Source organism: Poecilia reticulata, linkage group LG21, assembly GCF_000633615.1.
Source record: "Poecilia reticulata strain Guanapo linkage group LG21, Guppy_female_1.0+MT, whole genome shotgun sequence".
NCBI classification, from domain to species: domain Eukaryota; kingdom Metazoa; phylum Chordata; class Actinopteri; order Cyprinodontiformes; family Poeciliidae; genus Poecilia; species Poecilia reticulata.
The window spans coordinates 14,320,165-14,336,535 of NC_024351.1; the positions used below are offsets into that span (position 1 = coordinate 14,320,165).

Here is a 16,371-nt window from a genome sequence, read left to right on the forward strand (position 1 = left end):
GGCTCCATAGAGGGGTCAGTAGCGCGTGGCCATGGTTTGCTCAGTGGGTGGTTTAAAACAGCCAGCCTGTTTGCCTACCAAATAGCCTTTGATGGGAAGACTCATTTACATGGCAGGAAACAGATCAACTTGGACATCCACCTCGCCATGCAGAGAGTGGAGACTGAGAAGTGTACATATCGTGTGCATGCGCGTGTTTATGCGAGACAAAAGCGAACCTGCAGTCTCCTTTTAGAGTTGGGCCTGGCGACAAACAGTTGCGTGCAAGTATGTGTCAGGGTGTTTATGAAGACATGTGTGCTGCGACGTGTGAAGCGATTGCAGGAATCTTCATGTGAGGAGAAGAGGGGAGACGGGCTAAGCTCCTTATTTTTACAGCCAGGCACAAAAGACTGATGCCACCATCGGAGTATGCGTGTGTTTTCAGGATGTGTGAGAGCACGGCGCATGCCTGCGGGCCCACTGTACACTTCAGCTGGTTTCCTCCTCAGCTTGGTGACAGAGAGTCTGCTGTGGTCACTTCTTTACTTATTAATAGGTTTGTGACACATGACGCATGCAGGTCATCTCTTACTATTTAGATATTATGGTAGAAGTAATGGCAATTGTTGTATTATATGTGTGTGTGCTGTTTCTTTGTCATTTAGAAATTTAAAGAGTAAATTCTGTTTCTGGAAGCTCTTATAGAGCTTTTTATTTAAATTATTGTCTTTGGCTTGGAGTCCTTCAAAAACTAATGAAATACTAAAAGAATAATTAGAATATTAAAATGTTTAAAACCCTGCATTACACTGAAAAGTAGTTCAAAAATTTGAATGGAGACCCCACAAACCTATATTGATATATATTTTTTAAAATATTTTTTTCTTTTTTATAAAAATGGATAAAAGAATATCGGACATGACTTGGTGTACAAAGCCACCGCGTTGCATTGACTTTGCTGTCATTAAGTAACTTTTCTAGCTAATTTGTCAGCATGATTAGCTTGTCAAAAAACCCATTCAACCCCAAACTTCAACTTACTTTCAGCTGTGTCAGGATGTTGCTTCAATATTTCCACATAACGTCCTCTCTTCATGATATTTTGTAAAGTACACCAATTCCTCCAGCAGCAAAACGTCCCCACAACATGATGCTCCCAGTCTGTTATGTCACGGTAGGTATGTTACTCTTGGGCTTGCAAACTTCCCCTGTTTTATTTCAAATAGGTTACTGGACCTTATGGCCAAACACTTTAATAAACACAAGATATTTCTCCAAAAGCTAGTCAAATCGAATCAAAACGGAAGTACAACAAAAAGCATGCTGCCTTAATTGATTTTTAAACAAAAAAAAATAGGAGATTTTGTTTTTTATGCTATAAATGAAAATCAAAACGGTCCCAGATTTCTCAGTATTTGACCTCCTTCACTTTGATAAGAAAAAGCTAAATTTTTCAGAAACTATTTTATTTTTTTAACGTTCTACTGCATTTCCTACTACAATGACAATTACAACAAGCTCTTAACTTGTTTCGGTTATGATGTGTTTGACAGGTAAAGAGTCGCTGAGACAACAAGAACAAGTGGTGCCATAACACTCAATACAAATATTAAAACAAAACAAAAATAAACAAACAAATTAACAAAAAAAAAAAAATCAGTGACAGGAAACAGAGTAGATTATCCCGGGCTTTTCTATTTCCCTGAGTTTGCTTAAGTAATCACCTCCTTTAAAAACAAAGTAGTGTAATGCACTGCGGCTTTGCATATGTGGTCGATCCCAAACGGCTGGTTCAGACAACTCAGGAAAGGGTGGTTTGATAGGCCAATGAAAGGATGTGCAAACTTAACTAAGTGCTTTAAGTAGTTAAAGCACTTAGGGTTGTTGACATAAAGAGGAAAAACCTCAGAAAAGACTCGCTTGGGAGGCATCGTAATTCAGAGCTCAATTCATTTGTATGTGAATACTGTCTGTCTGTCGTAGCTGTATTTTTTTTTGCACCCTGGAAACAGGATGGTTTAAATATGCAATTAAAATCCAGGTTAAATATGACGTTCGTGCTTATGAATGCGAGCTTCCAGTGGCACGTTAAGAATGATCGTCATTTGTTCTCTTCCCTTCTTCTCCAGGCAACCAGGCAGAATGTCAGTAAGGGGCTTGGACCCCGCCTGTCCCACCTCAATAAAACGGGAGCCCTCCAGCCCCAGCCCCAGCTCTCAGGGCGACATCAGCCCAGCTCAGCCCAGTCCAGGTAGCTCCTCGTCGGATACAAACTCCAGTTACGGTCCCCTCACCAAGGGCCTCAATCACAACAACGGGCTGGACTCGCCGAGCCTCTGTGGTCACCCGGCTAGCTTGGCCAACAACGGCGGAACCACCAGGTTGGGTGTTTAAATCGATTTTCAGCTTGTCTCGCATGTTGTGCCACGAGCGGCGACTGAACGCATTTCTCCTCACCTTTCCACTTTCATTCAGGAGGTTTGGGGATGACGAGGGCCAAGTGAAGTGTGAGTTCATGCTGGGCACTGTGGCGAAGCGGGTGTGTCTGGTGTGCGGTGACGTGGCCTCTGGCTATCACTATGGTGTGGCTTCATGTGAGGCTTGCAAGGCCTTTTTCAAGAGGACCATCCAGGGTAAGTGTCAAAAAAAAAAATCTACATATTCATGCACAGAAAGATGCTCGGTTTTATAGTTTATTGTGCATGACTGATAATGCTTTCTTGCATCGTATAAACCTGTTTCACGAGCAGCATGGCACAGATGGAGTTATACCCCAAGCTTTTGTTGTGGTGTAAACAAGCCCCGATCAGTTAATTCATAGCTTCCGCCTCCCACTTTTGCAAACTGCAGAAAGGCTTTAAATAAAGATCTGTTTGCAAACAGCTGATATGTGGTTAAACTTGCAGGACATTGTGTGTATAGTCAACATGTTGGGGGTTGCGGGCTTTGAAGCAGCAGATAGCTGAGCTGCCTAGTGCTAAATGTGTTCGCTCTGACTTCTCCTCGGAGCTGAGAACTGAAAGCGCACAGTGTGGGTGTTTTAAAGGGATTGTCCTGCTCTCTGTCGGCTCTGGGCCCAGGTCGAGGACCCGGTGTGCCTCGTCTCGTTAAGAGCTCTGGAAGTTGGCTGCCGCAGAAAAGTTCAAAGGGTAGACTTGAGCGGCTTTCAAATCGGACAGAGAGAGCTGATGTCTGGCTCGTCAGAAACTTCCTGTTTCTAATGGAGGCTGGCAGCTGAGATGGCCTGTACTGGGTCAATGCCATCAGGCTTAGCCGGCAACTTTGGCTAGTTGATAAAATACATTTTTTTTATTGAGAATATAGTAAACTTTTTCAAATACTCCCAATAAATCCCAGTTTCAGTCTGAGTAGGAAAGTTCCCCGCAAAAGAAAATTGAGTTTAGATGCCAAGAAAACAACCTCAACAGAAAAAATAAGCAATTTTTATTTTTCTGTAGACTATTGTTTGGTCATACAAAACACTGGTAAACCAGTTTACTTAATTGTTTCCACATCATTGACAACCACTTTTTTTCTTACCTGTCCCTCTCTTTCCCTCTCCAGGTAACATCGAATACAGCTGCCCAGCTTCCAACGAATGTGAAATCACCAAGAGAAGGAGAAAATCCTGCCAAGCCTGTCGATTTGTGAAGTGTCTGGCAGTGGGCATGTTGAGAGAAGGTCAGCTGTGCATTAAAGTAACTTACTGTTCGCTTCACTGTGATAGATCTGATGGAAAATCTGGCAGGGGGCTTCAGTCTCATCCTTATAGACTTCTGACATGGAGAGAGAAGGCCACTAGGCCTGTGCTGTAGCTGACTTATCTCCATTGACAGTGAACTGAAAGCACCCTTGTGTTGCCATATATAATATATGTGTGTGTAGGTCAGTGTACGTGGAGTAAACGCAGCACTGAACGATGAGTAACAGGCTCTTATCTGTTCAGTCATGTCCCGCTTTGCTGTGCAGGGTCTCCAAAATAGTTTCTGGACTTTTGCCAATTTGTGAAGGTGTCATGGCAACATTCCAGCACCATGATAGATATTTGGGAGGAAGCTTATTCATTATGTATTTAGTTGAAAATGGGTAGATTTTTTTTTTTGCCACAATGACCAGAAGAATAATTAAGTTTAGGCTCACAACCAATGTAATCAATCATGGTGGTAGCAGTATCACGCTACGGGTCAGTTTAGCTACAGATTGATCTGATGCATTGCATCAAAAGGAATGATGCAAATTATTGAACACTTTATCAAATCAACAGATGCATGGTCCATCTGCATCTGTGGGGGTCTCAACAGAACAATAACTAGTTAAGGGTGCACAAAGGAGGCAAAAACAAATTTCAGAAATGTCCTTCCTAAAGTTCCAACCTGAACCCAATTGAAAATCTTTGTAGTGTGCCAGGCTTATTCAAGAATTTTTTTAACCCGCTTTCTACTATGAAACTTTATCACGTCTGGATGAATATTTGAAGTGGGTCTGTGCACATGCCGCAGATAGTCTCCTTTAGTCTGCCTGTGTGCCTGCTGCCTGGTGACATATTGTTGTCCAGATTTAGAAGTGACTCACAGAGGAAAACATTAGCAGCCTCCTACTGTACTGGCCACTTGTCTCCTGCTGTGTGCAGCTTAGGAAAGTGTGTGTGTGTGTGTGTGTGTAAGTTACCAAAGAGGAAAGAGGAGATAAAACACCTGAGTGTGTAAATGTTGAGCAGTTTGATCTCAGGAAAAATACCTAATATATTATGAAAGTAAAAGCCTGTCAGTTTATACTAAGTGACTGATGTCTGCAAATCATGATGTGTGTAAATAATAAATAAAGTAGATTATGTAGGAAAAAAGAAAATAGCACATTAAGGTATCCTGCATTTTACTAGACCTGTTTCACAATATTTTCAACATTTTCTACTTTTCTGTGCTCTTTTTTTCTCTCTCCATATTTCAGTAACGCTAATGTCACCTTCGGGAAATGTTTGTGTAAGATATGGTCCGGTCCAGTTTTTGATTTTGTTTTTGTTTCGATCGTAATATCTGAATTGAAATATTTCCCCATCACAGATCTTACCCGTTCAGGTGACTTTTACCGAAGTGCTTGGAGTTGTTTTGGTGCTGGTGTTGTGATTAAACCACAACATCGTGTGTCACTATCCACGGACAAGTCCTGTACTGACATTGACTGAAATGCCACTCTGCCAAGAAGAAGTCATTTCTCCAAAAACAGCTTCTAAATTAGATTACAATTACAATACAATATACAAAACATACGCTCATGAGCTTTCAATTTCTTTCAAGGTGTTATATTAAATAGAATTAAAAATAAAAATATTAAACAACCAAGTACTTTGGATTTATAAAATACACAGCTGCATTAGTCTGGGATTTTATTGTCCCTCTTTGGGGATTTTAAATGAAGTTTTCTTACGATAGCAGCTCCAGATTGTCTTATTGATTTAGGCACAAATCATTTCAGTTCTAAAGCCTGACATGAATTGGCTTTTCTCAAAAGGAGCGTGCTAACTAGAGTACTTGACCAAAGTCATGACTCAAACTGGAGGTTATAAACGTTTTATATGGAGAAAGTTAAAGCTCAGTTTGTAGCCATTTTTCCTCAGCTCTGTTCTTCAATAAGAAACACAGTTTTAGTTTTACCTCCTAAAGACATGTTCACGATTTCTGATAGTCTCGAATTTTTGTGAATGTTTTGAAAGTGAGCAACCCCAAATGTTCTAGACCTGAAAGAGGATTTATTATTTCCTATTTGGACCTGAATGTGCAGCAGCATGTATATGCACAGTGAATTATAGATGCAACCAATTATAGCACGTTTACACATTTCCGTGTACGTTTAAACGCCTTATCAAGATCTCAGATCCACACTCACACCTGGGTGTGTTTTCCTCAGTGCTATCTTTTTCTATATTAGCTGCTTTTAATAGGGTTGAGGCATCAACAGCACCCCTCCTCTCTCAGCCCCCCTTTGCTACGTCCCCCTGCCTCATAAATTCCTCCAGATGCCTTGTGGGATTCCTGGACCTCCGTGAAACGCGAACTGCCCCTCGTAACTCCTGTCGTAAGCGCCCTCGTAACGCGCTTCATCGTGTCTCGTAATGCCCCTCTCCCCCTGGAGAGGCCGCAGTAAACAGAGACAGAGGGAGCTGTGAAGTTTAATGAGGAGAGTCAGAGCCATATTAAAAGAGCAGCTAAAAGACATATAGACCCCAGGCAGGATTTGATTAAGCCCCGTTTAGGTAACTGTTTCCACAGAAGCTTTCACTTTGCTAGGACAATAGGACCATGGTTGCAAAATAAAAAAAACAATATATGCTTCCTCATTTTCTAGTTGCATTAAAGTTCCACTAAAGATGATTCAGACCCTACACACCATTTCCATCAGTCAATAAGAAGCTATCTGCTGTTTCGGATGCTACTAAGGTGTGGAGACTACCACAACACAGCTGCACATTCTAGTGTATTTTTGTAGGATGTCATGTGACAAAACAACTAAAAGTACAACTGTAAAGTAAACAAATATGTAATTTTAATATTATTTTATAAGTGAATGCCATTTCATTGTGGTATTCACTGGATGGTTGGAGTTGTTGTCTTTATGGAAGGAGAATCTCTGCTTCATCTGAATCCCCGCATTAAGACGCGGTCTCCTCCATGTTAGTATTGTTGGTTCTCTGCCACATGTTGCATTTCATATATTGGGGAAAAAAAAAGTTTGGTTTTAGTCTCATCTGACCAGAGCACCTTCTTCCACGTGTTTGCTTTGTCCTGTCAGTTTCGAAGGATGGCTTTATCTGCGTAGGTTTGCAGTAATGAACAGTTCTCTGTGAGAATGTGTCATTTTGAATTAATCTAACCCCTTAGGTGACTTCTGAACTCAGTCATTTGTTCAGGATCCTTTTTTAAGAGTTTGAGAGAAACAGAGAATGAATATAAATTCAGAATACCTTTTGGATATTTGTAGCAGAAATTGAAAATCATGCAATCTTTTCTCTTCCCTTAAAATCGCAGTAAAACAGATACGAGCTTGAGGAAGCAACGTGACAAAAAGTGTAAAGATTTAGGATGCGGTAATACTTTAAAGCTGTATATGTGTCGCCACATCTGAGATGCGTGGGATTGTTTGTGGTGGGAACATGGAGGCAGCGGCGATGGAGGTGGAGAACAGGCTAAACTAGATGAGTGTATGCTGTGGGACCTGTTTTCTGGACCGGAAAACTTCTTATGTGGAAATGCTGTAAGAATGGCCGTGTGATGATGAATGTGGTTGTCCTTATCAAACGCTGATGGGCAGTCCAGAAGAACAATGAGGTACTGTGTGTGTGTGTGTCTCTGTCTCTTGTTATCCACCAAAGCTATTCTTGGCCTTTTAGTTGTCAGCACATTCCACTATGAAACATTATACTTAGTTTTGACATCATCTTCTGTCATAGCAGAACACAAACACTTGAATAAAACTTAGTTCGCCTGTAAATCAAGCATTCAGCAAATATGAAACAAACTGTTTGGAAGCTAATCCACATTAAATTTTCAGCTTATAGTTCATTTCTTTAAATTAAAATTTACTCAAGTTAATATGTGGCAATGAAGAGCTAATACTTGTCCCATTGCTGTAGCATGTTAGCCTTCTACACTTTAAGGCTATGCTTACACAAGACCTCTGTTAGGAAGCTGCTGGTATTTTCGGATGTTGACTGGGAAAAAGTTTCAAGTTTAGACAATAATGCCAAGACGCCTTAGATCCGCTGTAGTGTTCATGCCAGGGAGATATACGGCGCCGTGATTTTAGCATCTCATCAAAAACGCATAACCTTTTGACCCCTAGCTTTCCACCTCAATTAGAAAACAGTAAGCTGTGTCAGATGAACCAAGTGCTAATGCTCAGTATATTCCTTTTCAGAAGTTATTTGTAGCTGAACAGGTTAAGTGGCACACAGCAGCACAATGCTATCCACCGCTGTTTGTGTGGATCCTCCACCAATCAGTACAGTCTCTAGTCCTCAAACCCTAAATGATGTCAGGTCATCAAAAGATTCATTAAATATGGGAAAAGTGAACACAAGAAAAGAGAAAAAAGTAGAGAAAATCATTTTTATTGTAAAGTGGCTTAAATACTGCTGGTTAAGCTTTAAAATATGAAAGTATATGAAAGTATGGTTCAAGGAGCACTGCATTTAATTTAGTGACAACTAGTAAAGAAGCTTCCCTCTATAAACTTTCATCTTTCCAGTGTGTATCAGAAACAATATTGGGCACCCAAAATACAAAATATATAAATAGAAACTTAAGTCTCTGTTTAGGTTCAGTGTTTGGTTGGCTCTGGGAAAAATGGCAGCACACCGTGCTTATTCAAGTTGTTAAACTATTTACAAAACTTACTTCAATGACAACACGATTATGACTTCTTGGTATCACATCTGTGTCTTTTAATCCCTAAATTATTCTCAATTATTGGTTTCTGCATCGAGGCTTCCAGTTATATGATGCCAGTGCGGCAAGTGATGAATAGCCATTATTTTCTATTTTGGTTTCACAACAGGCTGTAATGGATACAATATGTGTCACTAACTGCTCGTTTACATAAACAACAAGAAAGCAATTAAAGTCAAGAACTCTTTATGCTTATGTTAAATAATTTCTGTCTTAAAATTTTTTATTTTAAACATTGATCAGCATCTTTCATGTTTTAAAACTTAAATTTGACATAAGCACATTCAAATTTATGGGCTCGCTCAGATTTGAAACTTGACTTTTTGTTTAAAGCTAGGGTTTATTGTGGGATCCGTCGGATTTGACAAAAGCTTAAATGTAACAAGTGTCTGCATGTAAAAGTCTTATCAAAAGCTTTAGATCTGTTTTATGGTCCTGTCTGTCTTTGGACAGTTGATTTGCAAATAATTGATATCACTCCTGTGACTACTTGTCCGTCTGAGAGGAAAGCCGGTAGAGGAAACGTTTTTCGATGGTTTCTAGTCAATGTCCTTCTTTGCCAATCGGTACTCTTATTTTCCTCTTACATGCAATTCCTTTATTTCATCCTGTTTTTCAAGCTGCAGGTGGTTTTTGAGGCCATCTGCAGTGGCTGAGCTGAGCAAAGTTTTCACTATATAGTAAATAAAAAAAAGAGCAGCTTTAGTTATTTTTTTGTATTTGTAAGTAGAAGTAGTGCAGAACAAAAAAATCTTGGATCTCTAATATTTTATCATTACATTGAAAACAATGTGTTTTTTGTTTTTATTTTATTAATGTGGAAATCATGAAAATCATTTTATTCTTATTTCATAAACTTGCAGATTTTTTTCATTCATTCTTTCAAACCTAAGAATTGAAAGTCCAGGCTCTTTCATTTAACCACAAAACAAAACAGAATTAACCGCTGTCAGTGTAAATTTTGCTGACCCTTTGGCAAGTGGAAGCTGAGAGGTTATGACTCCTGATAAAACTTATCTAACTCTCAGAGACCTCCTGCAGGTAGATATTATTAATTGGTGAAACCTAGCCCTATTTAAGTGGATTATAAATGTGGCAGTTTAGGAAACGAGAAGCTATTGCAAAGCAAGTAGGACACTTAAATAAAACTCTTAAAGATGAGAAAGGCAACTGAAGAAAAAGTTTCTGTTCAAAAATATTAAAATATTATGTATGTTTTAAAAAGTGACCAAAGGTTTGAAGTTTGAAGAATCAGGCCTTGCAAACCAACAATACGTTAGTTTAGTTTCTGTGGCAGCAGTCATATTTACTAAACAGCATCCTCCTGTTTTATGGTCACCTCACCTCAAGTAAAGATGTCTTCAAAGCCTGAAAAATAAATTAAGCTTTTATTGCAGCAACAAAAATGACCAACTTTTACTTTTATGACATTTGTTCAGTGAAAATCCCAGTTAAAAACAAAAAAAACCCTTTGTTCCCAAATGTTGTCATACCCAACAATTTCTATCAAATAAATGTAACTGAAGCATTTTTTATATACACTTTATTTTTTCTAATGAATTTTATTTATTCGCGACCTGTTTCTCATTGACAAATAGGCATGCTTATCTTATGTGTACTTCAAAATGGCAAAGACGAGAGAACATGGCATTCTAGTCAGGCAGCTGCATTGAACTTAATGAGTCAGGAAATCTGAATATGTAGATTTTTTTTTTTGCTGGGAAACATGTTTTAATTTAGATTTAATTCATAATGGCATCTTCAAAGATAACAATGATTACACATTTTATTTCTCAGGATAACATATATTATTTTTAAGTGTACTTGTCATAAGGGTTGTAAGGCACATAATTCATACCAGCACTGTTATCCACAATCCTCTTTTGCATTTAATATCTTTTCATGGAACATTAACTGATAAAGCATTATATCAAATTTATAGTTGTAGTAATGGCAGACGTATAAAATAAAACAAAATAGCTTTACAAGTCAATAGCACAGAACTGATAAAACCCCACAAATCTTTACACGCCTGATTAAGAAGACACTTTTTTTTTTTTTTGCTCCTCAATTTTTGTTGTGTGCTCTATGAAAATATCTGTACAAGTCAGAATAATAAGTTAAAGGGATGGAATACTGCTGGGAGGTGTCAAGAGGGGAAATAATAGCCTCAATGTGTCTCTTACAGATGCCATTATAGATCTATTCAGGGACACTATGGCTATTTACACTCTGCAGACCCAGAAACCCAACACCACTACTGAAGGCTTCCTGAGTCACATTCACACCCCTTGCATAAAGCATTTTCTCCACAGTTGGTGAGACTCACAGTGTGTCTGTTTCTCCGCTGTGAACATGACCTGCCTCTCCCCTGGCTGACACACACACACACACACACACACACACACACACACACACGCACTCCTAAATCTCCGTCATCACGTTGTCGCAGTGCTTGTTAAGATGAGCATTTGTCACCGGCCCCTCCGAGGTTTTCGGGTGTCATCTTACAGGATGCATGCTGCCGCTCCAGCATTTGGCCCATCCTGTCCGGTCTCCTTGAGATCCGCAGCGCATGTGGGCTGTTGACTGGACAACATCCCGATGGTTTACTGGGTTTAACATGGGAGCCGTTCGTCCGTTGACCGACTCGTTTAAATGTCGCATCAATGTCAAACGCTGCTCTGGCTCCAAATGTGACAGAGAAAGCAATGTTGAAGACGTTTGAAATCACAGTGAGCCTTGAATTTGGATGATCTTACTTTATATAAGTTGCTCAATTTTTTAATTTTGAGAAATTTTCTGGAATTAATTTACAATTAATTTATTTAAAACTTTTGACAAAAAATAACTTAGATGAATTGAAATAAATTTTACTATAATCAGTGTTCAAGCGATATATTTCAAGTGTTTATTTCTGTATATCTTGATAATTATAGCCATAAGAAAAGGACATGAGTTGAAAGTTTAGTGGAAGGAAAAAAAATGTAGAAAAAGGTTGTAGACATCACCACAACCTGGAGTAAATTAGTCAATTCAAGAGTCACTACACACAAACCTGTGTAATTAACTTGTCTTGTGAGAATAAAGAGTTTGTGTAGTGGTGCAAAGATATGCATTACTTTTCATTTGCTTGAAGTCCAGCATGAAATTTACACAGTCGGTGAGGATTTGATGAGCCGTCCCCTCTGCTGGTCTCGGTCATCTGTTCATGTTCAGTTTCCAAGTTGTGACAATCTTTATGGAGATAATCATGGATTTTTTTTTAGCATAACATTGGACCAGCCCAAAGTACTTTAATGACCACGGCATGACTGTGACTGATTTACCAGCAAAAGAGGAAGACGAGAAACCACCAAATGCATACAAATGCGTATGAACTGAATAAACACAGTTCACGCAAAAGAAGACAAAATATAATGGATGTACTTATCAAGAACGCAACATTTCTATGTTAAAAATGTTTCTCGTTGAGCTTACAAAACATTACAAATATCTGAAAATGGGAGTGTTTGGTTTTTGTGAACTGCCATCCTTATTAGCAGAAATAAACACTTGAAATATATTGCTCTGTGTATTTTCAAACATTTCCTTTCAATGATATTCCAATGTATTGGGGATGCACCTGTATGGATTGTATTATTTACTGTACATGTAACGTTATCATATGAGGGCCCCGAGTGTTTGTGTATGTATGTATTTGTGGTGTGGTTAAGCAAACATCGTCATTAACATCCTGTGATTATGTTTACATACGTAGGCGTGCGCCTGGACCGGGTTCGAGGAGGTAGGCAGAAGTACAAGAGGAGAATAGATGCTGAGAACAGCCCCTATCTGCACCCACAGAACAGCTTGCCACAGAAAAAAACATGTAAGTATAAAAAGAATGAGAAAGTTGTTCCTCTGGTTTAATAGACCTTAATTAAGGTTAGATGAGCTCCAAGTTTTGTTTGTGCTTACAACTTAGCAACAGCCAAGCCATGTTTCCTTTGAACTCTGGGAAGCCATCATTACTCACTTAACAAATTTAGATTTTTACGTGAGAACAGCTTTGTGTTTTACGTTTAAGACAAAGGCAGAGGCACTTTGCATTGAAATTGTTTCCCTTTCTTCCTCCTGGAGAGATAGTTTATATAAGAAAATGAACTAATATCACACTAGATACATAAGCTTCTGTCTTTTACTTGATTTGCCAAATGAAGTCATTATAAAATTCAACTTTTTTCAGCTAAGGAAAAAAAAAGTGAATTGAGGGTGATTTCATCAATAATTGTTCGTCTTTCGTCTGACAATCATAAGAACTGGTGAAAATGAATGAAAGTCGATGACTGGAGCAGCCAGTTGCTACAGGAAGGACTATCAACATAGCAGAAAATGTACTTTCAAGTGACTGATCAGCAGGCCCAACGATTTTGCATCAGTCATTACATTTACATGTACAGTTTAGTCAAGGTAGAGTTGGAGCTCAATCAGACCATCTATCTGCACTACCGTTGTTTTCTCAAGCTCCATTTCCTGCTGCTAAACTCCCATCCAGTTCTTTAGTCCTGGATGTCTTCTGGTTATTAGAAGCCTGAACTTTGTTGGTGCCCAGAAAAATGGGAAGTTTCAGGGATTCCTGTACAACACACACACACACACACACACACACACACACACACACACACACACACACACACACACACACACACACACACACACACACACACACACACACACACACACACACACACACACACACACACACACACACACACACTCATCACAATGTGGAAACCGCCATCCTGTGCTGCATTTTGTCCCCTTTATGCAGGTGACAACAACTCTGACATGTCCTGTGTGTCGCCAGCTTGAGGCTATTCTTTGTTTTGGCACCAGTTTGGTGGCAGCAGGTGAAATGATTGAATCGGTCTTACCCTTGAATGTGCCTTGTTTTAACAGAATTTTGTATAGCTTTGGCTGTATGTTTATGATCACTGTCATTCTGGAAGGTGACTGTCCAGACCCAGTCAAGTTGTTGAAGTTTTAAATGTTTTTTTTCTTTCTTTCAAATATGGCGCTGGCACTTTAGCTTAGCTGAATGAGGCTCGATTGACAGCTCCTTAGCAAAAGTTTCGAAGGCTAATACTAGCTGTGTTTCCATTACCCATAGATTTGTGCAAATTGAAATAAAAAAAAGTAAATTTGCTTATTGGAAACATGGCAGTTTTGAATAAGTAAAACCTCAAATTTTTTGATAAAAAAGTGTTTGAGCTAGGATGAGGTGTGTTTTTTTTTGCCATATCAAAATAGATGTATTTTGCAAAACTGTAATGGAAACACTTTTTGCTTGTCACATGAGTGACATGATAAACAGCCAAATGTTACTACTGGCATAAACAATAAAGAAATCAGTGGGAAGTTGTAGGAAGATGATGGTTTGTTTTTCAGACAATGTGCAGCTGGCTCCACCAGATCTCTCACAGCATCACGCAGTTCATAAAAGGTTGTGTGTCATTCCAACGTGTTGAATTCATATCTCTTGTGTAAATTTGCTGACTACAATTTCCCAAAATGCTACATGCATAGTCGCTTCCAAGTATAAGTGACTCGTCTCTGCAATGCCTGAGTAAGATGTTTCCTCTGATGGCTTAGCCGTGGCTGAATTATGACTATGTCTCATATAACTGTTTAGATCTGTCACTGCCATGATTTCTAATGACTCACCGCTTGAACAAGCTTATTCACTTGCGATTTTAACTTAATTACTTACATAATGGAAACACCACCGTTGCAATTTTCGACATTCGCTGGCAAAGATTTGCTCAAAGATTTCTACTGGAAACGCAGCTAGTGTCAAGAAACCTTCTGATGGTGTGGGTCACTTTTCACCATTATACTTTGACAGAAATGGTTTTCCCGTGTGTGTTTCATATTTCTTTCTGGTTCTCTGACTGGTTCCAGTAATGTCTTCCTCTCTCTGTTTTATTTATCTCACTGAAAAAAAAAAAAGAAAACCTTGTGGCAATAATAAACTTTTGCAGTTTTTGTAGGTGCAGTGGAAAACAAGGTGGTATCCCTGCTGCTAGTAGCCGAGCCGGAGAGCATCTTCGCCATGCCGGACCCCACGGTACCCGAGAGCGACATCAAGGCTCTGACCACGCTGTGCGACCTGGCAGACAGAGAGCTGGTGGTCAACATCGGCTGGGCCAAACACATCCCTGGTATGAATCTCCCTCTCTTTCTCTCACTCATAGTTCTCTCACACAAGCCGACACACACATTAGGTTGACTAAGTCCTTAATCAGATCAGAGAAGGGATTGTTCTGACTTGTGGCTGCCAAGACGGCCCAAAAGAGCGGGAGGAGGAGGGGAGGGGGAGGTTGGCTGTCAGTCATCCTCTATGTGTGTGTCTGTGCATGCCAGCATGCTGTAAATTGCGTGCCATGCCCTTCCTGACCAAAGTGTTCCCACACCAACCAGATGACCAATGGCCACATGGAAGTTTTAATTTGTTTCCTGGGCCGTGGCCGCCTCCCTGTCAGGTCTGAATTACAGAAATCCTCCTGGCTCTTGGAACACACTGAGCTTGTCTTCTGTCACAGAAATAGCAGATGAGACGTGCCGAGGTTTTTTTTTTTTTTTTTCCTTTTCATCCCCTTCAGCTGAAGAAGTGTGTGTGTTCTCGCTGAGTAGTTAGAATAAAATGCCTGATGGATCTCTGCTCTAGACTGAGCATCATGTTCAGCTGGGGAGCGCAAGCATTTTGCCAAACTCAGAAATGGAGAAAAAAAGTCAAGCGTTTCATCATTTTCTGTTTGGAAAGTTTTATTGAATGTTTTTTGTAGTTATGAGACATCCAAAACTTTCATTTGTTCAAGATGATGAAAATGTTTTTATTTTTTTATATTGAGAAGTTGTTGTTTTTTTTTTCCACATCAAAATTAAGTTGCTGTTCAGAGATGGTGCATAACAGAAAATTATGGTACTGCAAAGTAAACTTAATTCTATAAACTAGCAAACACGTTTTGAGTTATGTATATTAATGCCTGACCTAACTCCCAAAAAGCTTTTCAGTTCCATTAAATTTACAATTTTTTTAAAAAACATTGAACATTTTCAGTTTACTCTTGCTTTAGTTGCAGAAACTACTGTTAGACATCTTATAGCAACGACTTAGTGTTGATGAATTATCATAATACACCTCACTGACTTTGACGAAGCTCAGACAGTGACCGTTTCTGCTTTCCAGAAGCAGCTAAACTGTTTAAAAGTAAAGGTTTTGTAGTCATCCGAACATAAATGTAGTATCTGTGAAGAGATGCCTGCACTGTAATTGTATCCTTTAAGTAAGAGATAAAGTTTTATTACTTTTAGTGCTTTTCAGGGTGATTCTCATGTCAAAGGGTTTGGGATTTGGTATTTAGTACTTTGTAGGTGCAGTGAAAGGAGCAACGGCTTTCCCCATCTAGTTTTTAACATGACTAATAATACCAGGATTTCCACCATTACCCTCTCAAGCCATTTTAAATTGCAGCTCTTACACAGTAATTTCCCTCAGGCAGTACATCTGCATTTACCTGCACCACTTATATTAGCCACTTCAAATGGTTCTTATAAATTAAATAAATAGTTCTCCTTTATTTCACACTAGACTGTTAGTACCAGGACTTCCTCAGAACAGTAAAATATTACACATAAAAGCTGCAATGCATTACTGTCATCTCATTTAGGGCCACAGGGATAAAAAAAAAAAAAACTGTCAAAGTTATCTCATTTATTAATTATGGTGCTGGCTTTTTTCTTTAACAAAAAAAATAACTTGCTTAATTTGTGTTTTTGAAAAAAAAAAAAGATCAGACTCACAGACAATGCTTTTTGTTAAATGAGTTTAATTTCACCTCCAGTCCAAAACTCAAACTTTTATCTAGACATTAAAAATTGAAATCCTACACTGTATAAGGCTTTT

The 16,371-nt window shown here is 39.0% G+C and overlaps 1 protein-coding gene across 3 annotated transcripts in view; it reads left to right on the forward strand.

The window, feature by feature from the left end:
- Window positions 1-16,371, forward strand: part of LOC103457691 (estrogen-related receptor gamma) — a 37,641-nt gene that overhangs the window by 13,985 nt on the left and 7,285 nt on the right. For 2 of the 3 annotated variants that reach the window (XM_008398021.2, XM_008398019.2), the window contains exons 2-6: window positions 2,112-2,363; window positions 2,458-2,615; window positions 3,547-3,663; window positions 12,184-12,294; window positions 14,447-14,626. In XM_008398021.2, the coding sequence (XP_008396243.1) occupies window positions 2,125-2,363; window positions 2,458-2,615; window positions 3,547-3,663; window positions 12,184-12,294; window positions 14,447-14,626 (805 nt within the window). In that variant the 5' untranslated portion in view covers window positions 2,112-2,124. The remainder of the gene's footprint in view (window positions 1-2,111; window positions 2,364-2,457; window positions 2,616-3,546; window positions 3,664-12,183; window positions 12,295-14,446; window positions 14,627-16,371) is intronic. The other variant, XM_008398020.2, reaches the window with a different exon arrangement.